The sequence below is a fragment of the Phoxinus phoxinus genome, assembly GCF_949152265.1.
Source record: "Phoxinus phoxinus genome assembly, chromosome: 21".
NCBI classification, from domain to species: domain Eukaryota; kingdom Metazoa; phylum Chordata; class Actinopteri; order Cypriniformes; family Leuciscidae; genus Phoxinus; species Phoxinus phoxinus.
This window is the reverse complement of record NC_136896.1, coordinates 27,425,824-27,452,915: the sequence shown is the minus strand read 5'-3', so window position 1 is coordinate 27,452,915 and position 27,092 is coordinate 27,425,824. Positions and strand designations below refer to the sequence as shown.

At 41.6% G+C, this 27,092-nt stretch overlaps 1 protein-coding gene across 2 annotated transcripts; it reads right to left on the bottom strand.

Moving 5' to 3' along the window:
* Positions 1-64: 64 nt before the first annotated feature.
* prr12a (proline rich 12a) lies at positions 65-26,854 on the bottom strand. 2 transcript variants are annotated; one of them, XM_079594609.1, is made up of 15 exons: positions 25,826-26,854; positions 22,449-22,606; positions 18,211-18,372; positions 13,398-17,896; positions 12,999-13,184; positions 10,800-11,487; positions 10,144-10,631; positions 9,888-10,004; positions 9,240-9,373; positions 8,093-8,508; positions 4,600-4,722; positions 4,403-4,500; positions 2,368-2,499; positions 1,465-1,560; positions 65-1,378 (listed from the first exon to the last, which is right to left on the bottom strand). In XM_079594609.1, the coding sequence occupies exons 1-15, from the start codon at positions 25,906-25,908 to the stop codon at positions 1,244-1,246; spliced, it is 7,515 nt and encodes a 2,504-aa protein (XP_079450735.1). In that variant the 5' UTR covers positions 25,909-26,854; the 3' UTR covers positions 65-1,243. The 2 variants fall into 2 exon arrangements, with proteins under 2 accessions (XP_079450735.1, XP_079450736.1); XM_079594610.1 differs by having other exon boundaries at positions 4,600-4,719; positions 25,826-26,853.
* Between the last annotated feature and the right edge of the window lie 238 nt (positions 26,855-27,092).

Sequence of the window (27,092 nt, the reverse complement as noted above, 5' to 3'; positions counted from 1 at the left end):
TTTTTAAAAAGCGGAGCAAAGTACAAACCCAAATGAAAAAAAGCATATCTTATTTGAGACAAAGTAGTTGTTGACGGTTTTATTTGTTTGTCAAATACAGGGATAGTCCATGTACAGAAGAACCGGGGGATTTTTGTCAAGAGCTGTACAATATTTACACAAAGGCTTTACTTTTGAAAGAAGCACAGTATTAGATTGTTCCAAAATAATACTCAGAATACAGACAAAAGACAAACAAATAAAAACAAATTTCCATTTTAAATAGTACTAATACATAATCCCTCCCTAATGGGAATCAGATGCTTCACGCTCACTTTCAACTCCATTTGATTTTTTTCTGTAGAATGCACTGCAATAATACCGTTTGCGTAGCTTGAAATAGTTTGTTCTTTCTTTTCTCTTCCGTAACAGATAAAAACGATAAGACATTTTCCATCGTATCTACCCACCTTCGATGAGCAAAAAGGAAGACAGCTCAGAATGTGGCAATAAGATCCATTTATAACATCTGAACAAACATTATTTTAACCGTTATGAAGCGTTACTTGTTTGTATAGTATGTGCGAACTCCTGTTAAAAATGTCTTTATAAATAATAAAAATGCATTACTTTAGCTCACTTGTTTCACGCGTGTAGACTAAAGCGTTGAATGTCATCACATGTCGTTGCACGCATCTTCCCATGTCCGCTTTCCAATCTGCACTCGTTTATAAAACAGAACCGTCACTCGCTCTCGCTCTCGTTTCAGAAAAAAAAGCCAGAATAAAACTGCTATAGTCTTAAAAAATTATTTGTGTAAAATTCAGTAACAGACTTCCTCCTAGTGTCGACACGAAGCGAACTCCTCCTGTCAGGTATTTCCCACGGTGAATTAGTCAATTCAAAAAGTATAAAGACTCCACACAGTATATTCCATGGTTCTGTGTACCATTTCCTTGGGATTCAGTGAATTCAGTAAGGTCAGCCCATTTCAGGTGCTCTCAGTTTAGTCTTATCCGTCCGTCTGAGCTCTCAGGAGGGATCCTGCACCGGGTCTGTGGCCTCGGTGACGTTTGTGAAGAGTTAGTCGAGTTACTGGCCAGCGGCAGCCTGCGGGGCGCGTCGCCCGGTCCTCTTCTGTCGCCGTTTAAAAGAGAATTTCTGTAAAGCCGAAGAGGAGGGCAGGGGAGCTAGGCATCAATAAATCCAGCTTCTTTGTACATTGAGGCCTCCGCGATTCCCCCCTTCCCTTCTTTCCTCCCTCTCAAGCTTTGGTGCTGAGGGCCATCAGCTCTAAGAAGGAGTTGAAGAGCGTCTCCAGCCAGCTCTGATTGGCCATGCACTGCTGAACAACCTCCTCTTGTCCAGGATCTTCTGAAGCCTGCTCTATAGTGTTCGTCTAAAAGAAAAGACGAGAGAGTTTTAATGTTGCGTTCGTGTACGTGTTTGTTTACTCCAGCTGGGTTTGGGAAATGTAGTTCTTACCTCTTTCTTGCAGTGTAAGAAGGTGTGATATTTATAATGATGCAGTGAATGGTAGAGACTGTAGATTCGACATGTGTCTGTTGACAACTTGAGGTCCTGGAGGAGACAGGGATGGTGACATGTTAGAATCTGAATTCATTACAGTTTCTACATTGTTCCTATTAGTTATGAAGGTCGCCGATGGATTTAAAGTGTTAAAGAGGCCACATTACACCCTTTTACATCGTCTTGATGTTGCTTTTGGGCTCTACTAGAAAAGGTTTTCATGCTTGAATGTTCAAAAACATAAATTGTTTCACATATTTGACATTGTTGCAGCTCCTCTCTTCCCAGTCTGTCAGTAACGCTCTGTTTAGTTCCCGTCTCTATAAAGCCCCTCCTTCCGAAAAGCTCAATGTGCTCTGATTAGTTGAATGGATCAGTGTGTGATTGGTCAAGCGCTTCGAGTGTGTTTGAGAATGTCATGCCCTTAACCATAACCGCAAAGTTTAAACACACTACTAACTAACTCAACCAGGCCCGCCCCTTTGTTTTGGAGAATAAAGATATCTCCTTGGGAATTATTTAAATTAGGAATATTGTGACGTTCGTTTCAAGAAAAAAAGTCAAGACTACAATCCAGGCGTTTCAGGGAGTTCAGAAGATTCCCTTTGGAATGGAATATTGTGAGATATTATTATCGTACTGTTAAAATAACTTGTTTTCTTTTTCAATACATTTAAAAATGTAATTTATTCCTGTGATGCAAAGCTGAATTTTCAGAATCATTACTCTAGTCTTCAGTGTCACATGATCCATCAGAAATCATTCTAATATGCTTATTTGATGCTCAAGAAACATTTAAAACCGAAGAGTCCCATAATCACATCCGATTTAGATTTGAGTATCAGGGGGACTGTTCACCTGTGGTTTGGAAACACTCTTTTTGATGCGGTTCAGGGTTTTGCGGTTGTAGCATTCCCCACTCAGTCTGACCCTCACCGCCCCCGAGTCCAGGGGCTCCGCCGTTATCTGAGGGAACGTGTGAAGAGCTTCCTGTGGAGCACGAACAGAGGGACATTCAGAGAAGAATGGATTTTACAGGGTTCACACAAGATACTTAAAGTGCTTGAATTTAGCTTTTAGAAATGTCAGTTCTGGAATACCTGGAAAATCGGCTTGTTTTGTAGAAAAGTGCTTAAGAGAGCTTACAGTTTAAAAAGAATGTGTAGGTGGTTTAAACACAAGAAACAAATACATGTTTTGGAAAAAGTATTAAAGTTTAAGTTAGTTAAACTCAAAGAACTCACAATTACAGTAACACAACGTGAATGATTGAAATCCAATCACATTCTGTCACAGATTGCCCAACGTAAAATAGTATTTAATGCTGTAGATGCTTCAGGGCTCACGCTCTGTTCAGAGTCAGGAGAGTTTAATGCTTTACAGTGCAGTTTTTGCACATTTAAGATAAGTTTATTTCTGGAATTATAAAATGCAAAAATGTATATACTAATATACTTTCCCCTTTCAAAATACAGCAACAACGTGCTATACATAATGCAAACAGTGACTAAAACAAAGGAATAAAGTCTCTAAACAGTCATTTCTGAAAGGCAAGTTATTCAGCATAATGAATATTTTAGGAATATTTTATGAGTTTTCCAGTTTCTCATCATGTCATTACAAGACTGCCACCTACAGGCTGTATTATAGGAATTAATATACAAGCACATTATAAAGACATTTAAAGGATAATTCCGGTATTTAACACCTTGAGTCTATATTGTAGTTTGTTTTGGATGAACAAGAGTGGTGGACAAATTTTTTTTGACAATGGTTCCTCTCTCGAGTTTTTGACTATAAAAGAATTGGCCATGGACCCATTTAACATTGGAGTCAATGGTCATGTCCGAAAATGTAATTAAAACAACCTTTAACATTAGTTTTCAAAACTGTGCAACTCACCGAGTGATTAGTGATGTTAGTTGATGTTCCAGAAACAAAAAGTGTTGCGAAATACAGTTTCTGTCGTGTTTTATTCGTCATTTTGTAAAATCCCATTGAATTCTGTTGAAGGACTGAGTGCTCGTTAATATAAATGCGCTACCGGAAACGGAAAGGGGGCTGTTTACATTTGGTCGATGTAGTCTTTTTGCTCGCTTCCGTTTCTCATAAGGCTAGCGAGCAGAGCAACTGTGCTCCGGGAGAGTAAGCCAAATAAACAAACAAAACCTTCATTAATTGTTACTTGTAATATGAAGTTGAACTCGACTGTGACCGTGAGTGTCCCGCGAGACATAAACATCAGTTATCGCCATCAAGTGGTCGGGAGTGTGCTAACGCTTCAGATTCAAATATTGAGCGGAAGTTACACGGTTGTGTCTGAAAAAATAGTTCCACTATAGCAAAATAAACGGATTGGAATCATATATTGCGACGATATATTGTTTATAATCATCAACGAACACCACTAACCACTCGGTGATTTTAACAATTTTGTAAACGAACATTATTGGCTGTTTTAATGACATTTTCGGACATGCCCATTGACTCCAATGTTAAATGGGTCCATGGCCAATTCTATTATAGTCAAAAACTCGAGAGAGGAACCATTGTCAAAAAAATGTTGTCCACCACTCTTGTTCATCCAAAACAAACTACAATATAGACTCAAGGTGTTAAATACCGGAATTATCCTTTAACTTAGTGTATATTCTATCCTTAGTCTGAATTATTTTTGTTTATTATATCCTGTTTATATTCTATAAAGAATGAAAATAATTTGAGAAATAAAAAGTAATTTAAGAAAAACCTATTGTATGAAGTCCTTGAAAAGAATTGGTGTTGGAAACATTGTTTGAAAGTCCTTGATGATGTCTGTTGCTACGGGACACGAAAGACTCATGAAGCGATCAAATAAAAGAATCAAGCAAGCACAAATACAAAGCTGAATTACCTGGTGCTGGGAGTTCATATTGACTCTTTTCAAAAGCTTCCTCTTCTGCTCGCTGAGAAGGCTGTCGATCTTGCGCATTGGAGGAAGATATAGCTCATCTGAAACAGCCAATAACATAAGGAGAAGGGTCAATTTCATGTCATGTTTTGAGAACGGCAGCGCAGCAGTTTTTCTGGGAGGTAATCATATTCATTTACCTTCTGTGTCCTCGAGAGCCTGAATCATGTCCGGGTCGAGTGCCGTACTGACCAGCATCTCCACGTAGCTCCGGTACATCTCACGCATTCCACGTGTGTTCAGGCCAGCTTTTATTGACACTGCTGGACAGAGAGACATGTCAACATGTATTCACTATCATAACTGTACATTGCCTCCTATTTTATGTCACATGTCCTCATTTGTTACGTCTAAAAATGGTTATTTTGCATTTGAATAATATCACAATGCAAAAAAAAATCGTAATATTACAATTTATAGGCTTTTCTTTTCTAAATAAAATATAATTTCCTATTTTTTTCTTTTGATTTTAGAGTTAAACATGATGTATGATACAGATTTAATAAGAGGGGTGTAACGATACATTGTTATACCGCAATATGAAAACGGAACGATATGTATCGTTGATGTAAATGATATGATTCGTGATAGTTCGTTCAATTTAAGACTCCAAGGTAGGGCTGCACAATTAATCAACTTTTAATCACGATCACGATGTTGGCTTCCCACGATCAAATTCGCGTGATCATGCGATATTTAAAATGCATCATTCCGTTCATAGAACGCTCCATATTAAAGGTTTTTTTTTTTTGCAAAGCCAATCTAGCCACTGTCTGATCACGTGACTCCATGAGCCAATAATTAGAGTTGTTCCCTGCACCGCGCAGCTTAGTTTCTAAATGTAGAAACTACAATGTTTTGCCGGACTGGACAAAAGCAAAGCGAACTGGGCGAGAGAGACCGAGTGTGTCTGCGCGCGAGCGATAGTGCGCGAGAGAGACCGAGTGTTTCTGCGCGCGAGCGATAGTGTGCGAGAGAGACCGAGTGTTTCTGCGCGCGAGCGATAGTGTGCAAGAGAGACCGAGTGTGTCTGCGCGCGAGCAATAGTGCGCGAGAGAGACCGAGTGTTTCTGCGCGCGAGCGATAGAGTGCAAGAGAGACCGAGTGTGTCTGCGCGCGAGCAATAGTGCGCGAGAGAGACCGAGTGTTTCTGCGCGCGAGCGATAGTGTGCAAGAGAGACCGAGTGTGTCTGCGCGCGAGCAATAGTGTGCAAGAGAGACCGAGTGTGTCTGCGCGCGAGCGATAGTGTGCGAGAGAGACCGAGTGTGTCTGCGCGCGAGCGATAGTGTGCGAGAGAGACCGAGTGTGTCTGCGCGCGAGCGATAGTGTGCGAGAGAGACCGAGTGTGTCTGCACGCGAGCGATAGTGCGCGAGAGAGACCGAGTGTGCCTGCGCGCGAGCGATAGTGTGCGAGAGAGACCGAGTGTGTCTGCGCGCGAGCGATAGTGTGCGAGAGAGACCGAGTGTGTCTGCGCGAGAGCGATAGTGTGCCAGAGAGACCGAGTGTGTCTGCGCGCGAGCGATAGTGTGCGAGAGAGACCGAGTGTGTCTGCGCACGAGCGATAGTGTGCGAGAGAGACAGAGTGTGTCTGCACGCGAGCGATAGTGCGCGAGAGAGACCGAGTGTTTCTGCGCGCGAGCGATAGTGTGCGAGAGAGACCGAGTGTGTCTGCGCACGAGCGATAGTGTGCGAGAGAAACCGAGTGTGTCTGAGCGCGAGCGATAGTGTGCCAGAGAGACCGAGTGTGTCTGCGCGAGAGCGATAGTGTGCGAGAGAGGCAGAGTGTTTCTGCGCGCGAGCGATAGTGTGCGAGAGAGACCGAGTGTGTCTGCGCGAGAGCGATAGTGCGCGAGAGAGACCGAGTGTGTCTGCGCACGAGCGATAGTGTGCGAGAGAGACAGAGTGTGTCTGCCCGCGAGCGATAGTGTGCGAGAGAGACCGAGTGTGTCTGCGCACGAGCGATAGTGTGCGAGAGAGACCGAGTGTGTCTGCGCGCGAGCGATAGTGTGCCAGAGAGACCGAGTGTGTCTGCGCGAGAGCGATAGTGTGCGAGAGAGACCGAGTGTTTCTGCGCGCGAGCGATAGTGTGCGAGAGAGACCGAGTGTGTCTGCGCGCGAGCGATAGTGTGCCAGAGAGACCGAGTGTGTCTGCGCGCGAGCGATAGTGTGCCAGAGAGACCGAGTGTGTCTGCGCACGAGCGGTAGTGTGCGAGAGAGACCGAGTGTGTCTGCGCGCGAGCGATAGTGTGCGAGAGAGACCGAGTGTGTCTGCGCGCGAGCGATAGTGTGCGAGAGAGACCGAGTGTTTCTGCGCGCAAGCGATAGTGTGCGAGAGAGACCGAGTGTTTCTGCGCGCGAGCGATAGTGTGCGAGAGAGACCGAGTGTGTCTGCGCGCGAGCGATAGTGTGCGAGAGAGACCGAGTGTGTCTGCGCGCGAGCGATAGTGTGCGAGAGAGACCGAGTGTGTCTGCGCGCGAGCGATAGTGTGCGAGAGAGACCGAGTGTGTCTGCGCGCGAGCAATAGTGTGCGAGAGAGACCGAGTGTGTCCGCACGCGAGCGATAGTGTGCGAGAGAGACCAAGTGTGTCTGCGCGCGAGCGATAGTGCGCGAGAGAGACCGAGTGTGTCTACGCGCGAGCGATAGTGCGCGAGAGAGACCGAGTGTTTCTGCGAGCGAGCGATAGTGTGCGAGAGAGACCGAGTGTGTCTGCGCGCGAGCGATAGTGCGCAAAAGAGAGACCGAGTGTGTCTGCGCGCGAGCGATAGTGTGCCAGAGAGACCGAGTGTGTCTGCGCGCGAGCGATAGTGTGCGAGAGACTTCAAATAACAAGAGACTTTTCAAATAACAATGACTCAATTACATGGCTACCTACCAAATAAATCAATAATTTGACACAAAATATTGATTTAAAAAGGAGTTTATTGATTTAAAAATGATTGTATTGCTTCCGTTAAAGAACACCGTGTCCATGGCAACGCTCTGTTTTTCATGGCAATGGTGTGTTATACTTAGCAGCGGTGTGTTATCAAGAAATAACAGACCGCATTCTACATTAGAATTCAACCAAGCCATGTAATAATAGGTAATAATAATTATAACAGAAGATAATATCTCTAGTCTATCCTAATATTAATTATAAATACAATGTATATAAAATATAAATACAATATAAAATAATAATAAATTATTTATTTTTATTTATTCTTTAAGGAGATGCACTGAATTTTGGTGAATAAGAGGAACTATTTTATTTTGATGCACATATTTGTACACTGGCAGGAAATGTAGCACAATATGGATGTGAAAGCAGTTATAATTAGCCTATGTGACAATACAATTTGTTTTGGTTCAAATCAACAAATAATCGTGATAATTAATCGTGATCTCAGTATTGATCAAAATAATCGAGATTATCATTTTGGCCATAATCGTGCAGCCCTACTCCAAGGTTATCCAAGGTTTATAGTATTTCTATTTTATCATTTTTATTCCAAATTTTATGTGCAAATAAATTAAATCTTGATTAAAAAAATATATATATATCCAGATTCAAGAAAACGATTGTGATTGTTAATGTGTCACATTAGAAACATACACTGCACATTTCAGCAAATGCATGCAATACTCACTTTCATCCTCGCTGGCTGAGGAGTCTGATTCTGATGACGAGGGCACTTCCTTTAGCCACTTCCTGCGCTTCTTGGGCGGAGGCTTTGCTGGCTGAGGCTTAGCAGAGCGTTCAGTCTTCCTCTCCTGTCCAGCGCTCCTCTTCTCCTCCTTCACCTTCCCTCGTTCTGTCAACGCTGCCCGTTTCTCAGGTTTCGAAGGCGGCGGAGGTGAAGCTTTTTTCTCTTTTTCTCGCTCTTTCTTTTCTTCCCTGGTTTTAAGCAATTTTTCTCTGTCCCGCAGTTCTTTTGTGCGAATGTTGTTTTTCTCTCTGCTTTCACGTGGTTCCTTTATCTTCTCTCTGTCTTTCTCAGCCCTCTCTAAGGGAGTCTGGTTATTGGGGGGCGGGGCTAACTTCGGGACTGGTTGAGACTGCCTCCTAAATAGCAAAAAAACAACAGGATGGTTGCAGAAATATGCCACATTGAAATGATCTGCTGTGATCTAGATCGTTATGACACCATTATTAAGCAGGTCAACAGTGCACCACAAAACATGTAAAATATTACATATAAAGCTACATGTTTGTATTTTGATTGGCTAGCAATGATTTGATCGTTCATCAGCTAGATTAAAAATCCTTCTAAAGGTGATCCCAACGATATTGTTCCACTGTGTTATTGTTATAGTAGTGTGGACTTTCCTCTTCAAATAGAATTAAAACTTTATAGTTATTGTCCTTTTGTAAACAGCCCTTTACACTGCAACTTTTATACTGACATATAGGATGTGTCCGAAACATGAAAAATGCAACAAGGCACATGCAAATTTAATGTTCGTGTAATATCCTGTCAACTAACATGCCTTCATCTTATGAGATATACGTGTCTAGTATGCGTCTATGATATCTCACAATCCTGTGAGTGCAGTTAAAGAACTGGTGGAAAAAATGTAAATACTAGTGTTGAAGGATTAGCTGAAAGGAGATAAGTCACTCATATAAAAATAAATAAAGCTTATTTGAATCTCTTCTAGATCATTAAACATGATGATATTGTGCCTAGGTACTCTGTCTGAAACAAGTTTCCTTAGGAGATTCCTTCACACTCACATGGTGTCTGTGAAGTCATGGACTTGGCAGCAAGACAGGTTGACAGTAAAATAAAATACCTCAGGTTGACAGTAGGTCTGTGCCAGGGCTTACAGGAACAGACCCTCACGTAGTCTTTTTTGTTTATGTTTTCCAGAAACTTCACATACAGCCGCTGGTAGCGCTTTTTAGCATCCCCAAAGAAACCAAGATACTAGGAGGAAGTAGAGAAATTAGGGAGAAGGGGACAAAAGAACAGACTAAATTTAGAAACATAGTAACACAACTTAAAATGCATCTTATACAAATGTCAAAAACAAAACAATAAATATTGTACTATTCAATATGCAATTATGCATACTTTCCCTTAAATTGATTTTTACAATTTCTGATGAAAATCTTGAGTGATGCTTACTGCCACAATTCAAAGTTGTTCTGAATGGTTGCCATGATGGTGCTTTGCAGTTACTAAATTAGTTTGAGTAGTACGGTAGTTTAATAGGATGTTATGTAGGTGAATGGGATTATTTAGCCCGTTTTATCAGATAGAAATAGAAAGACTGATAGGACTATTTCTAAAAACCCTGGCTAAATACAAGTAATAATAACAGTGCCATGGTAAACAGCACTAATAAATAAGAATCATAATCAGATGTAGTAAACAAAGTAGAAATGGCTGAAAATTGGTGTGCTGCTTTCTACAAATGATGTGATGGGTCATGACTCACATTACTAGTGGCACAAAACTGTCTCTGTCCATCCTTAATCTCAGGGGAAAACTTCTGCAGCAAAGCTTTCTGTACACGCCAGATTGGAGGGGGCTCTCGTCCTGTCTGCAGGGCCAACTAGTGAGAGATGAGATCATCACAAAATTAAACCTACCTACTGTGTCACATTATATTTCTGCACATTTTGCATTACACATATGCTGACAAAAAAATCTAAAAAAGACACTGGAAAATATACCGAAACAGATTGCCGTACCTTCAGACACTTGATGTCCTCAATCCGCACCACAAACTCATCCCTCTCTCTGAAAATACCCTCGCCTCCACTCTCACTCTCATCCTCATCAGTCTCTCCAGCAATGGCACCACCGCTCTGTTTCTGTGCCAAGTGCAACGGTAGAATTTGAGGCACAGCTGGCTCTTCAGGGGAGGCGGGCTCTGCAATGGACTCCTGTACTGGAGGAGGACTGGGAGAAGGTGGGGTAGAGGACAGAGTGGGCTCTACAGGAGGAGGAGGAGAGAGGACAGGAACAGTGGAAGCCACAGGACTGGGTGGAGGTGAGGACTCTTGTGGTGGAGATTTCTGAGAGGCAGAGGGATTGTCCTCCTGTGGAGGAGGGGGAGATGGGAGGGGGAGGGGAGGAAGAGGTGACGCCGAGGAGGCGGAGGAGCGAGCAGGGGATGACGGGGAAACTGGTGGGAGAGAAGGGGGAGCTTGGGCTTCAATGGCTTCTTGAGGCGAGTCTGCAAGAGAGAAGGGTACTTTTAATTTTCAACCTACAGTTTCAACAATACAACAGCAAACAAGTATTCAAATGTGTCTTAATAATGCCCTATTTTAACAAAGCACAGGTGTGTGGAGGTGTTTTCTAAGCTGCTTAATTTATACCACTTTTAAAAAATGACCCTCACCTCCAAATTTTGGGACACTCTGCAGCTCCATGTCTGGGACTTTCTCTTTCTCTTCCTGGTCTTGCTCCACTACCTCATCTACATCCTTCTCTTTTTCGTCCATTTCTTCCTCCTGCTCTTCTTTTTGCAATCTTGCAGGCTCAATAGAGTGGGTATGTGCATGTGAGGGAAGGTGTGTATGCATTGGTGGTTGAGGGCTGAGGGCTGGTGGCTGCTGTGTTGGTGTCAGTTGTTCAGGAGGAGGTGGAGGAGGGGGTGGAGGAAGTGAAGAAGGCTGCATTGAGGTGATTTGAGGAGTGTCATACAAAGCAGAGATTGCGGAGGAGATGCTCTTTTGCAGGTCCTGGTTCTTTCCAACGGAGTCCTCCTCATCGGATGAGAAAGAGGGCAAAGTCTCAAGGTTCCTTTTCAGCTCTTCATCCAAGCGCTTGCATGGGCTAGGACAGCCACCCAAAGACAGTCCCCCATCACTTTCCCCATCTCCATATCCAGATACAGCCGCAGCGGCTGGCGGGGGTGGTGGTTGAGGGGATAATGGGCGAATGCCTCCACTTTTCCCAGGAGATGAATCTTCATTTCCACCGCTGTCAGCTGAGCCCGTTGACAATCCAGATGGCCTTTTTCCAGACTTGAGAAAATCTAGAAATGAGGCAACAAAGCCAGTCTTCTCCGACTCTTTATCTTCCAACTAAATATGAAGGGACAAAATTTGTGATTAGATTAAAATGTAAAAATAAGCTCACAAACACTACAGTGGAATCTACACTACATTCTAGGGCTGCACGATTAATCAAAATAAAACCGAAATTGCGATTTGCCTTAGTGCAATTATGTAAATCACAAAGACTATGATTTTTGATTAAATAAATGTATGGACAGTGTGTTTTATAGTAAGGACTTAGGAGCGGCAGTGTGATCAGAGTGGATTGATCGGCTCCCTCCGACTCTGCAAGACAAACCTGTAGTAAGTTTGAGTCACTTATGATGTGCATTACATGTTTTTTACTCCAAACTACATATTTGGAGTAAAAACTCACTTCGTAGAGCCAGTCGAGTGTTTGAAATAAATTCCATTTGGGATCTGAAGTGACATCTTATCACAAATGATGCAGACAATATTTTATTTTGTAGTATACTATACTATAATTAAAGCTGGGGGGGGGGGGATATTAAAAATAATAGTTCTCTCTAAAGAAATTTCAAGTAAACATATGATAATCCATGTTTTTTTTTCTCTCCAGTGTAGTGTACTGAATTGTTAATTTATGTTGATTTATAGTTATAGGCCACCTGCATGTCTACAGAACACACCCTGCAGTTTTCCCATAAAACAAGCTTTTTTGTCAAATAATATTATTATTATAATTATATTATTATATTTATTTTTAAATATTGTGTTTTTTATTTTATTTTTATAAACTAAATAGTGTTATTACAATAGTTATAATTTTTATTTTGTTTAATATTTCTATTTAGTAATAATAATAGTACAAACAATTAATAATAATCATAATTAGGGGTGGGCAATATGACAATTAGGGGTGGGCAATTTTTTACAATTATTCTTATTACAGTTACATAAGTTATTAAGCTCTCTTTTTTTGACAGCAGGTCAATTTGGATGCTGATACTTTTAAGACCGACTGCACAGATCTATTATAGTTTTGTGTTTTCTCTCTCTACATGTTCACTTTGACACATAGGTATGTGTATTTAACCGTTCCATTTAAGCGAATTAAAAAACTTCTCACACGCTTTTAAGCAGCAGCTTCATGTCTAAGACAGTGCACGCACATACTGAAATTAGTTGTCTTTAGCTATTTAATCCGCTTCAACGGTTTAAAATCATCTGTTTTTAAACGGCATTGTTAAAAAAACGCATGCAAACCATAAGCTTTCATGACCGCGCAGCACAGCAACGTCACGTGACGTGAGCGTAACCATGATAGAGACCATAGTCCAAAATCTCTACCAGTTTATCATGTCTACCAGTATATCACCCACCCCTAATCATTATCATAATTATTATTATTAGTCATATTGATACACAAGCACACAATTTGGGCCAAATTGTGCAGCCCTTAGAAGGCACAACAAACCTGGTGTTCTTGATAATTTTTTGTTTAAAAATAATAATAATTTGCATTTTAACCAGAAAAATCACAATTAGATTTTTCAGGCCTACTAAATTTTGCATACCTCTTGGGATTTGGACTTCTTGTCTTGAGGTCTGTTCATGTCAGGCACTCCAGGTGTCCCAGGGCTTAATCCCAAAGAAGGAGCAGAACCAAGGGAACCATCTGAGAGAGCCGGATCAGTGCCTGATAAGGAGTCTGTCCGCAACAAGGCATCAGAAGATGACATGCTTCCAATAGGAAGTTTAATCTAAAAGAGGAAGATAAGACGTTATAGAAAATCTCCTGGAAAATGATTAAATGAACATACAAAATTAAATATCCAATGTTATACAATGCTATACAAAAAAAATTATTTCTGATAACTGATATATTGTGCAGCTGTAATGACTACAAAAGTTGTTTCATTTTAGAAAGTATATTATAAATTGTAACAGAAGCTTTTTAAATTTTAACAGCTCACCTTGATGGGTTTGATTGGCTCCTGATGCTGTGTCTGCTGTTGTGATTGGTGATGCATTTGTTGTTGCATGTGCTGCTGATACATCTGATTTGGATCTTTATTGGCTATCTCCATGTCCATCATGGATTCATCCCGTCTACCTCTGCCTCTGCCTCTTCCTCTGCCTCTACCTCTTTCAGGAACATATCCTGTTCCATACTCTCCCATCATACCCCTAGACTGGTGAGGTTCTGGCAATGGGCGTATACGTGGTCGTCCACGTGGCCTTGGAGGTCCATCTCGTTTGGGTTTTGTGGGCTTCCTGCCTCTTTTCTTTGGTCCATCCTGTGGCAACAACTGAGGAGGGGGACCAAGGGATGAGTATCCAAAATCTAGATCACCCATTAAAGGGCTTAAAGTTCCCCCTCCCACTCCACTTGATTTGCGACAACTGGACACAAGGTCTGGTATCAAATCAGGAAGTCGGCTTCGGCTGTTGAGGCGAATGTCAGCTGGGACATCAGCCTTATCCTCATCATCCTCAAAATCATACTCCTGTGCATAGCTCTTCTTAGGCAAGGAGTTTGGATCAGGTCTCTCCTTCAACAGATGGAAGGAACTGGATTTCAGAAGCTTCTTTGGGCGAGAGGAACAGAAAATTGGAGAGGTAAGACCCCCGGATCCAGACCCAGATCCCCCAGTACTTCCTATTTTGGCACCAGATCCTTCCCCGACAGTTCCAGTTGTCCCCATTCCAAGGCTGGCTGGCTGAGATTGGATTAGTCCAAGCTGCTCTGTGTTGACAGTAGATGGGAGCTCATGAGTCTTCAAGGAGTCGAGATCTAAATGCATGGTTCCATTATCATTTTCTGAAAGATCATGACAATACTGCCCATACCCCTGGTCACTGTGATGGCCTAGCATATCATAACTTGGACCTGTATTGTCTCCTCCTCCAGGTGTAGTTTTAATTCCTTCCATTCCTTCCTGCACTGTTTGGCCAGATGCAACCCCATCTTGACCCTGCCCAGTTCCTCCTGAACAACTGGATTTGTATTCCTCTGGGCAGAACATATCCTCCATTCCAGGAAAGAAAGAGCGGTCTTCATCTGGGAGAAGAGAATCCGGGAAGCAGATGGATGTTAAAGGAACAAACCTCTGGCTCTGTTGGCTTTGATTTTGGTTTTGATTCGATTTTGTGGCTGAATTTCTGGTGTCAAAGTGAGGCTCTCCTTGATGGTCAAGTTGAGCTTGAGGAATCTGGGAGGCATGAGAGGAGTGAGACTGCTCTTGTTGCTGAGAAGCTGCAGAGGAGGCTTGTGGAGTAAGATGATGATGGCTCTGCTGACTAGAATGGGAGGGGTGAGGGTGTTGATGGTGGGAGTTAGGATGTTGAGGACCTTGTGATGCTTGTTGCTGTTGGTGGTGATGGTGGGATAGGTGGTGTCCATGTGAGGTTGTTGATAAACTCATGTCTGGCTCGGGAAGATATGAGTGTAACTCCGAGGCATGGTGCTGCGTTGGGTGGTGAGATGAAAGTCTTTGCTGTTCCTGTGACTGGCGCCTTTCAACACTTCCTGCTGTTGCTGCTCCAGAATTCCCCCTGCTTCCTTCACCCCCTGTCCTCTCATCCACCATTGCCCCCTCTTGGCTAGATGTCCGAGAGAGGGAATGCTCTAGCATGTCTAGTGAAGACACTGTGTTAGACTTAGGGCGGCTCTGGTCTTGCTGCTGAGAACCATGACCATAGTGACCAGCTGCTTCCAAAGCTTGGGATTGAAGCTGGAGTTGGAGCTGGGATGTCTGAGACTGGGAATGGGTCTCCGATGACACAACTCCCCCAGTGGCTTCCATTAGGGCCTGTTGGCTTACAGAATGCTGCTGTTGCTGAGGGTCTATTTTGCTGCGAGTATGGGACAGCACAGACTGCAGCAAATGAGAAGGTTGGCGAGACTGGTCAGTGGGAGAGTCCATAAGTGACTGTGACTGAGAATGATGCTGTTGCTGCTGTGGTTGTTGTTGATGTTGTGAATGCGACTGATGATGTTGAGTTTGCTGTTGATGTGTCTGTTGATGCTGATGGTGATGTTGCTGCAAATCAGGTGTCTTACGCATGTAAGCCATATCTCCTGAATCTTGAGGCTTTTTCTGAAGATCCATGTGTGGATGAGAGTGTAGGTGTGAGTGCGTTGGTGTATGTGGAGTGTGTTGATGGTGGGAGGTGGAGTGTTGAGGAATGGAGTGTTGGGAATACGGGTCACCCCGTCCATAGTGCACCACTGATCCCAAAGAATCATGATGATGGTGAGGATGGGAATGTGTTTGTTCTGAACTCCCTCGTCCTCCATCACTTACAGTTCTGTTGCTCTTCTGCTGTGGTTGTTGTTGTTGTTGATGTTGTTGTTGTTGTTTATGCTGCTGCTGATGTTGTTGCTGTTGTTGATGTTGTTTCTTTAGGGACATCTCCAATTGACTGTCCAGTCCAGCTCCACTCCCGGTGCCAGTGACGGCAGCATTAGAGGTGGCACTATGTGTTCGAATAACACTTTGAAGATGGTACCTCTCTTCTGAGCTTTTGCTCATCTCATAATCAAGCCCCTTATTTTCATCCTGAGCAGGAAGGACTGGAGGCTGCTGGGTGGGCTGTGAGGAATGATGGCTTTGAGGAGTATGGTGATGTGATGCTTGAGGAGTAGGACTCTGGGCTTGAAGAAGGTGTTGGATGAGGAAATCATCATCAACATCATCGTCCTGTTGTGGCCTAGACTCTGTTACACCAAGTATGCTGCTATCAGACTTTGTTTTAGGAGGAACAGATGAGTGGTAGGGTTGTGATCGAGGTCCTCTTGTGTCTGGGTACCCTTGTGGGGAAGGCAAAAACGAAGGTGAGAGAACAGACGATAAATATTTGTTGGATCCTGCTCCAACAGGCGACTGAGCTGGTCGTGAAGGTGCAGGAGAATGCAGACCTGGGCGGATGATTCCAGAATTGCCAGATGGAGATGGGCTGGAATCAGGGATGTGGTAAGATCCACCACCACTTCCTCCACCTCCCACGCTACCACTGCCTCCAGTTCCTGTGCTGCTTCCACTACTACTACCACCAGTTGTTCCACCACTTGCTCCTGACCGTAGAAGGGCCGGAGAGTGTCCTGATGCACCATAACCCATTGATGGACTTCCAGCACCTCCTAGGGATTGTGGCAGAGACCCATAACCCGAATCAGTCCCATATACTGATTCTGCTGAAAACGACTGACTTCCCAAATTCCCATATCCTTTAGCAACTCCAGAGGTCCTAGCTGAAGGAAGATCATGAGTCTGTGGAGAACTGAACCCCCCATATGACTGGGAAAGGTGTGATGGGGGAGGCTGATTTGGAGAGAAAGACTGAGGTTGAGGAGGGGTCTGCCCAGTTAGACCACTCGATGATTTGACTGGAGCCACTGGGGATCCATAACCCGAGAGGCACGACTTGGGAAGGGTTTGCTGGGTGGAGTTAGAGGAGCTCTGGGAAGGTTGGGAATGTGACTGGGGTGGAGGAGGTACAGTCTGAGTTGGCGGCTGTTGCCTAGAGGATGCAGAGGCAGAAGTGGAGGTTGGAATGGAATTAGACTGACGAGCACTAGCAGACGCATTGGAGGAGGAAGAGGATGAAGATGAGGATGAAGCAGAAGAGGCAGAGGGTGGCGTGTGGGGGGTTCTGGAAGAGGATGCAGATCCAGAAGAGGAGTAGCCACTGCTGGAGCTGCTCTTTGTCCCCTTTCCTGCCCCACCAGAGGATGTAGATGATGAGGACCCATAAGAAGGTTGAATTATCGGTCTGTACTGTTCAGTCCTGGGGGAGGGTTTATGGTCTGAGGAAGGACTGTGTTCACCTAGAGGACTGCACGAGAGGCCAGCATGGCGAGTATGAGTGGCTTGCTGATATCCTGATACCCCACAGCTGAGGTAGTGCTGCAGGGGGTGGGGGGTGGATGGGGGGGCTTGTGCCGGAGAGGGACGTTGGTAGTGTTTAATTACACTGTCTTGTCTTGATACTGTCCGCTCTTGGGATGATGGCTGAGGTGGAGCAGGGGTAGAGGAAAACACAGAGGCACTGTACAATTGGGAGGACTGATCTTGAAGTTGAGAGGACAACAAGTTGAATTGATGAGACGGTATATGTCGGGCAGAAACTGAGGCTGCAGAGGAGGCTTGAGCAGATGTGACCCCACTCACAGAAGGATCATGACTTCCACGGTAAGCCGCAGCTGCACCCTGTGATGACAACAGGCGGTCAAAGCCCAGGCTTGACTGAGAAGGCGTCTTGATGTGGAGTAAAGGATCATGGGGTGACAGGAGACCATTGGAGGTAGGACTGAAAGTGGGTGCGTCCTGTAAGGACACACCAGGGAAGGAGCGCCCTGAGAATGACGCTGGGTGTTGATAGGCAGACAAAGCAGAAGAGGATGGAAAGGAACCAGATCCAGGAAGAGCACCAGAGATGAAGAGCTCTGCAGGGGCAGGTGTGTGCATGGCTAAAATGTGGAGAAAAGACACAAAGAAAAGATAAAAGCTAAGGCTAAGAAAATGGCTTTGAACACTTGAGTTATTACAAGAGAGCAAATTAATATTTTTTTAATCGTTGTTATAGCAACAGTGATGACAGTGCTGGATGACTGCACTTAAAGTTTACCAGAATTTCCACCATATACTCATTAACACAGTAAAGGAAGTGACTGTGCATTCTTGATATAATTTTTATCAAATATGTTATTTCAGTTTGTTGTACATTATTCAAATAGAAGAAACACCCATGCAAACCCCATTCAACTCAGTAAGCTCAGCTTACCAGTCTGCCATGATGGAGTGCGAAACTGTGATAGGAGGGATGAGGCAGAGGGAGGTGGCTGTGGACCCCGGGACTCTAGTGCAGATATAAGGTTCATAACCGATGGATCTGGGCCTGATGGACTTGCGTGGTGGAGCCCAGCATCAAAAAGTCCAGAAAGGCCTATGAGAAACATGGAAAAACAATGATGTAATGAGAAAATTTTGGTAAATATATTACTTCCACACACACACACAAAACATATACTTTTTATTGGTGATATCAAAAATACTGGTGATTTGGTATTTTTACCCAGCAAATTCTATAAAAAAAACTATAAAATGTAAATAAAAATGTAACAATACCAACAATACTCTCTAAATTTGGTACCCATGTCTTTTACATGATCAAATTCAGGTGCACATATGAACGATCAAATTCACTTCTTGGTCAAAATACTTCGGAATCAAATCAGTGCCTACTTCTACATCATTTTCTGCATATTTGGCCATGCCCGCTGGCACATTAGTGAGATGAGAAAGAGAGATACAGGATCACTGAACTAAAAATAACCTAACCCTTCAATGGATCCTAATGCTAGTAAAGTTGTTAATTATTTTCAACTATGTGGATGTCTCAGTAGAGCATTATCTGTTTGTTCGGTATATTTCACTGTGGATTCTTTGGTAAATCAGTCGCAATTTTGGCGCAGGCTTTGCAAACAGACTTTTACTGTAAGATATGAACACGACAGTAACGCCACAACATGCAAGTATCCATGTTAATTCTAATGCCTTATCTGTGATCAGTGATTTCTGAATGATTCATGTACAGTCAGATGTAGGGGTGGGAAAAAAAATCAATATTGCAATATATTGTTGTGCTCTCTGTCGCAATAAATAATCGATACACTAACGCCCAATATCGATATTTTATTACAACACAAAATGATTAATTTACCCGTTGTCAGTGTCACTGTCATTACACAATATCTACCATTCTGTTTGCGGGGGGCGCTGTTTGAGTAAATAGGGGTAAAGTGGCGCAAACAGCAGCCGGTGAAGAACACAGTACACGGCGCGATTTCGGACACTTGGGAGGTCGTGAGATATTGCACACATTACGAGTCAGTTAAACTGATAATCGCGTCAAAGCAGCTGGTACACGGCACGACTGTCCTGCACAAATTTTATCCCGAGCCGGCGGCAATCACCTGAGCATTCGCGCTAAACAGAGACCGGAGCTTTCAATGTTGCAGGCAATAGCTTCAGATAGAAAAATGACAGAATGTGTGTGCAAATGATTTGTTGAAAGGCAGAGAACAGTAGCCATTCTGTTCAACATAAAAAACAAGAGAGAGAGAGAGAGAGAGAGAGAGAGAGAGAGAGAGAGAGAGAGAGAGAGAGAGAGAGAGTGTGTGTGTGTGTGTGTGTGACAGTGTATGCGCACGCTGTATGGTTGCTACCACTGAGGCAGTGAGTTATTATGCAAATGCATATTTCTTTGTACAATGTTGGAAATGTTGGCATTAATAAATGCATAAAATTTCCTTATTTCCTTATCCTTCTTTTTCTTTTCAGTCACATATATCGTGATATATCGTTGATGAAATTTCTTCCAATATATTGAATATCGTAGATATCGCGAATCGTGATATTATCATATCGTGGACCACATATCGCCACAGAATTGAATCGTGAGGTACCTGTATCGTCCCACCCCTAGTCAGATGTTCTTTGTCCCAAAATTGTTTTTTGCCGTTTATGCATCAGTAAATCAAGCCAGTGACAAACGGTCAACTTCACATGGTTTCTTTTCGTAGCATGAAAGAAGTGAATGTGAAAATTACTATTTTCGTAGTCATTTTAATTGTGATTAAAATAGTTCTGGACTCTCACCAAAACTCCCGTTATATATATCAATGGCACCGTTTACACTGCATAATGAATCTCTTATTTACATCGTGTGTGCACTGCCTGGTAATAACCCTCTGTCGATCCGACTGTCTGTGGACAGGGATACAAAATTGCGGAAGTATAATCTGTAGTTTTCACGAAAGTTCTGGTGCTGTCAAAAGTACATTGCATGTGATAACTTTTTTAACTGCCAGACATTTAATTGAAAACTTGATCCTGCTGTTAGAATCCTGAGAAATGCAACAACAACAAAACTACAACTTTGTTTCCATTTTATTATTATTATATCGGTTTACTTGTTTTCAATAACTACTTGATTACAGGAATATTTCACTTTTTAAATTATTTTGCTGGTATTTTTGGCTGATATTAGAATTGACTACTGAAATGTGGTATTGTGTGTGTGAAGAGCCTTGAATTGACTAATACATTATTTGCTGCAAACCAATCATGATAGTCAAGGAAGAGAACATGTGATAAGCTCTATAAAAAGGCTATATTGGGCACATTGTGCTTCAAAACCTCAGGAATGCAGTGCATCCTCTTATGCAAGAGTGTTCACATCACAGCCATCAAAAAAATAACTACTATACACATGTAAAAAAATAAAATAATGTATGGCCTTGATGTGATCAACAATTGTGATCAGTTGATAAAAGTGTTTCCCATACATTGATTTAGCCACAATATCAACATTGACTGCCACAAATAGATTTCAGTGCTTCCCATTCCACTGTGGCGGCCCAAAAATATATTTAAACGTCTCATAATAACATAAAAGTTCTTTAATGTCGGGTTTTGCACCATTGCTGTCAAACAAACTAAAAGCATTTGTTTTACAATATATGGCTATATTAGGGCTGAGCGGTATGGCCAAAAAATCATATCTCTGTATTTTTTGGTTAAATGGCAATATACAATACACATCTCGGTACTTTCTATGGTTTTCTATTTGGATAAAGTAAATCTGTATTTATTAATTTGTTTTTATTATTTCACATCCTGCCCAATGATATCATACAAACAATGTTGATCTTGAAGGATATGGAAACAAATATAGTGAATGTAATGTAGGCTATGCAATAGATTATGTGCAAAACGGTGGTCATTCTAACATTGTAAATATTACAATCTAAAAACAAAAATAATGCTTTAGTTTTTAAATTGACTAAAGGCTAAACTAAAAATGAAAATAAAAACAAAAGCACAAACTAATTATATTAGCCTACATTTGATTACCCCATATAATGGTCACGTTTATAAACAATATACTTGTATATATTTTATACTTACTTGGTTTAAATTCCACATATGGAATTTAAATAAATGTTGGAGACATTTATTGACTCCAACAACAAATATTTTAGCAATATGTATATTTTAGTCAGTATTATTGCACTACTATTCTATTGTGCTCCGTCTGTTTGGCGCGCATGCGCGGCGGCACTCATTCACGGAAGCTTGAATTTTAGCGGAGATTCACTTGCAAAATGGACATATTTGTTTGACTTTCTAATATTTACAGATGGAGAATATACCTGTGAAATGTAAGTTAAGCACTGAGGAAAGCACCACATCTCAAACGCGTTAAAAAGCGCAAATATTTATCTGTCAGTCAGCAACAGTATCTCAGAGCATCTGACAGGGCAAGCTACTTTAAACTTGTTAACTATATCTATTTTGAAGCCCTTAATATAAGCTTGTGTCATGTTTAGGACAAATTGTACTATGTACTTTCACTGCAGCAGCTCACACTGCGTCCTCTGATATTTTTCAGATGTGCTCGTAACTACTGTATCGATATAAACGATATTGCCTCATTCCATATCGTTTCTCAAAAATATATTGATATATCGTACAAACTCGATATACCGCCCAGCCCTAGGCTATATTACTGTCATATGAATAATATTATAATAATATTATTATTATTATTAGTAGTAGTAGTAGTAGTAGTATGTACTGTAATGTAGACACAAACTATCAAAACTAAAAAGAGGTTTGAGTCCATACACTGACTTTTTCTTTGTTTGATTTGCACACTAAATATGGGTTGGGGCTCTAAATTTTGAACTCTCAAAGTGCACCAGATTTATGAATTTAACTTTAAAAAATTGTAAAAAAAAATCTTCCAGATCCCCCCTAGAGCATCCGAGGTCAACCCACCACATTTTCACAAAATGTGAAATTATCATATATAAATGACTGTATCAATATAAATGATCAGCATACGTCATAAATAAAATTAAGCTATTCCATATTCCACATGTGCTGTAGAGCTATACATGTCAACATGATACAATGAACCCAAACCAGATGTGGAGTCAAAGTAGTGTCACTCACCTAGGCTTCTTCCAGCTGCACCCCAAGCCCCAGCCTGGCCAGATCCTCCAGGATGGTGATTGGTAGCATAACCCTGCAGGGGATGGGGAGTGGCATAGGCTTGGCGATGAAGAAGTTCAGACTCCGGGTGTGATGATCTAGAGCTGCCGTACACCAAGCTGACAAGACCAGAAATCACCAGTGACTTTAGCATTAATAAACAATGATGCTTAAACAAGTGTAATACCATAGTAATTAAATAGCAATAGTTGGCCTAAAAGTAATCTCTCTTTGTACATTAATCCTAAACAAGTATATCTATCAATAACTAGGAAGCAATTTTGTAAAGGGTACTTTACTGTTATATAACTTTTAATTCAACTCCATTAAGTTTGTTTAAATTGCTAATATGGCTGTGCGATTAATCGTAATTTGATTTTGGCTTCCCAACGATAAAAACAAGAGAATCAAGGTCAAGCGAATTATTGTGCCGCTGCCGCATTCCCCCCCACACACCTTCCTTTCCTTCAAAGCGGCACGCTTCCATTCCTCCCTAAAAGCCCAAATTTAACTTCCAAATCAGCCAAATAAATACAGTCTTTTGCTAAAATGCGGGACGTGTTTGACACTAAACAGTGTTTAAGCCGCAAAAGAGACACTGTTCCCCAGGCGGCTTTCTGTGCGCGTGCCCCGAGCCGAACGCAGATAGGCAAATGGGGTTCGGATACAGGCCATAAAGCATACACACAAAAATATCAAAATGCCTTTTTGGAGAGTATTCACTTGTAAACGCAGTCGGTTGTCTTAAAGGGATAGTTCACCCAAAAAGTCATCATTAACACACCCTCATGTTCCAAACCTGTATGAGTTTCTTTCTTCTGTTGAACACAATAGAAGATATTTTGAAGAATGCTGGTGATCAGTTCACAGTAGCCATTGACTTCCATAGTAGGGGGAAAAAAAATACCATGGAAGTCAATGGCTACCGTCAACTGTCTGGTTACCAAAATATTTTTAAATATCTTCTTTTGTGTTCAACAGATTAAAGAAACTCATACAGGAAAAGTTTGAGGGTGAGTAAATGATGACAAAAATTTGGGGTTAAGTAAACGTACACATTAGAGAAAAAAACACACAGGTAACACTATACCGTGTACACAGCCTAATATACCTGCTGCAGTCTGTTATTAATTATAATCAAACAACAAATGACAAAGGAAAATAACTCACTGATCTTAACTGAATAACTTAAGCTTTAATAAGGATTCATCTGTATTTAATGTGTACAGTAAGATTATGCAGTGTTATTTTACACTTGATTATTCACTTATTTGTTGTAGGCTATTACTTATCTGAATGCCACTGTTATTACATCTACTTGAAGAACTTAAAACACTGTTTACTTAATTTGTATTTCAATTCTGTTGTATTTATTTGTCTGTTGTTTGTAATTAGATTATTTGTTCTTATTGTAGCCTATAGCAAACTTTTTACTTGTCTTATGTAATTACTTTTGAGGTCCTTTTTCTTAAGTATCAATAATTGTGAAATTTCAATGATATTTTAAAATTACTCATATCGTGAATTAAGACTTGATCATATCGCCCACCAACGATGCTGTTAAATAGTGATTTCACTAACCAAAAACAATCATGATTATGATTTTTGCCATAATCGAGCAGCCCTAATTGATAATTAGAACAAAATTCATACATTTGAATGAATAATCAATTTTAAACTAATAATCTGTTAATTATGCATCAGAGAAAAACACAATTGTATCTATGTCTTAATTAGACAACAGGTTACTTTTGAAAGACCTGAACATCTATGTCAAAAGCAAATCATACCATAATGTGTTAAGTGCATTACTAAAAAAAAACTGGCCTTTATTAATGTTTCTTTGTTGTTTTTCATAGCTTTTTTTTTCAGGTTAAAAATAATAATAGTTATCCCACGTTTATAATACTATTAAAATATTTTGATGCCTAAATTCAATTGTAACATTTACATTTAGTTTTTTAGAGAAAAAAAATCACATCTGCCATATTACATAATATGATTATTTTTTAATATTGGTGCACCCCTAATATTTATATGTCTGGGGCTGTAGAAACACGCTTATCTTATCCATATATCTCCTTATCTAGCAGCAACCACAGCAACTTCATCTCATTCAGAACATTGAACTTGTATATTAAGATAAGAAGTTTCTGTAAGGCACCTGGACAGATCATTTATACCTAAAAACAAAACCAAATAAATCTCATCTTAATTTGAGCTATAAGTTACCCTCAGACACCAGCCACTCTACTCTAGTACAATAATATTTTTGTTTTAACCATGTTCTATTGAGAATTATTTTATTTTCATTAACATTATTGGCTTATTTGTATTTTTTCTGTCTCTGTAATCTGTGTAGTGATGCTTTGGCATTATTGATGTAAAACAATCATGCAAATAAACTACTTTGAAATTAAAATGATGATACGCCTTAGTGATTATACAATCTTTAATTCCTTCAAATTAAACCTTTTTATTTATGCAATGGTCTGTGGGCTGGAATTAATGTCCTAATCTGTGACAGTAAGCATAGCATTGGATGCTAACTCGTTAGCACCGCAGGTCGCTCCCATCTTCCGAAGAACGAGCGCGAGAGCTAGCTTATGCATATCTTAACATAAACGATATAGATTGTTTTATTTTCACTGCTCTAACGTAAAGATCTATTTTTATAACATTTTCTAGCTCGAATCAATAGTAGGCCCACATGCGACAACAGCATGAAGAGGTAACGTTAGCTAACGTCAGCTGAATAGGAGGTTTGACTGTGGCTCCTCATCATCAGAGGCCGCGTAGTATTGTTTCCACGATTTATAAAACAACGAGGCATTATTGAACACGCGGTTAGAGCAATATGATATGAATATACACATGCATTAACATTGCAACTGTAAAAACGTTTGATTCTGAGACGGTGTATTTTTAATCAATGTTGCAAATTAAAGAGCGCAGGTAAACTGCAGCATCTCCGATCTCTGTACTTCGCCTTCTTTTTAGCGACCCCGCTCTCCATAGACTTGACCCGAGCCAGCCCCTCATTCATTGGGGATGCTGCTAAATGAATCTACGATGGGATCTGTAATAAAATCGTGCGGGCAGACTTCACCCCGCCCCCCACCTTTTTTCTTCCCTCTCCTCCCCAAACCGCACATTAGTCCATCAATCACACTTGAATTTCCAAAGACGCAATCCCTCGCTTATTTGAATAACAATAGCTACACTAATACCTTATGACATCCTACGCAAATGCATCGTCAGAGTCAGATGCAAATGCATAGGTTTTCACAGTCTGTTTTGTACACCATTCTGTGTTTTCAGCATGGCTGCATGCTTACCTTGCTTTGGCTGATCTCTCGTAGCTCCATCCGGCTCCTGCGCCCAAATCACCGAACCCAGCGCCCGGGTAATTTCTATCCATTGCTTCGCAATACGCGCGGCTGGATGCGAGCGAACGATTTCGGTGCAAAACTATTTTTTGCACGGCAAGATCGCGGTCCTGTTGTCAGTTTTTAATCATTCTTCCTGGTGAGAGACGACTAAGTCCACAAGAGTGAAAAATAGCATATTGAAAAGGGAGAGGGAAATGGAGGGGAGGAGATGAGTGCGTGCGTGATAGAGGGGGTGTTCACCGACCACCTCCAACGAAATAACTCACCTCTTTTTCAGTCTTTTCTCATTTAAAATCAGACCAAGTAATGCCATGCTCCTGGCGGGATGCGAATCGTTCGGTTTGACCTGGTTACCGATAAATTACCGATGGACGCATATGACCGTATACGTCCTTTCCCTTGTTTCTCCTCCCCTTTCTCCACTTACTTTAGTTGTATTAAATATGCATTAACCAAGCAAGGGGCATATCGGCCTTTAAACAACTCCTACATTGCATGCAACTATATTGCGAGCGAATTTGGAGGAATATTAATGCACCCTTTAAATTCCACCCAGTGTTGTTGTGAGCTAGCTGTTAGCCCTGTCGACGCATCAAAATAAGATGGTGTTGCTGCTATTATTTTCAGTAAATCCCGCTCCCTTCACGAGTTTTGTGTTGAATTCGACTTCGACGATATAAAAAAAACTGACGCTGCGTGGTAAATCCCGCACAGTTCACTTGAAAGCCGAGCTCGAGGCCTGCGTTTTCATAATATTAGTCATTTTCCCTCGAAGACGCCATTTTTGAAGGCGGCTGTTTCTCTCCCTTCTCCCTCCCCTCGCTGTCTCTCTCTCTCTCTCATACTCGAGCTCACGCGTAGTTCACCTCCACAGCAGCCACTAACAGAAGCTATTCCCGGAACACACTGCTCCCTCGTATTCAACCAAAATGGTCAGAGCCCAGAGAAGGGGGAGACATTCGCAGATGCACGTTCAGGGATGTCTGGCCTTCACGTGAAAAAAGCATTGAAGATTCATTGTGGGCTTCGTGTTTCTATGCGCCCCTCACGACTCCCACACACCTTTGACAATGACCATGAACTGGGACAGATAATTTAGCATATGTTTACATATTAACCCGTACTTTGGCTACTCTGTATTAAGTAGGCTAACTGTAATAATAATAATGCATTTTATTTAAGGCGCCTTTCAAACCACTCAAGGTCACCATAC

What these genes read in the sequence shown, in the direction of transcription:
- prr12a (XM_079594609.1), bottom strand. Translation starts at nt 25,908, where the DNA reads ATGGATAGAAATTACCCGGGCGCTGGGTTCGGTGATTTGGGCGCAGGA. An exon ending in AGACCTACTGTCAACCTGAG is followed by an intron (nt 8,509 to 9,239) that starts GTATTTTATTTT and finishes TTTGCTATTTAG; the next exon opens with GAGGCAGTCTCAACCAGTCC. An exon ending in CTCAGCCAGCGAGGATGAAA is followed by an intron (nt 4,723 to 8,092) that starts GTGAGTATTGCA and finishes CTCTCTGTCCAG; the next exon opens with CAGTGTCAATAAAAGCTGGC.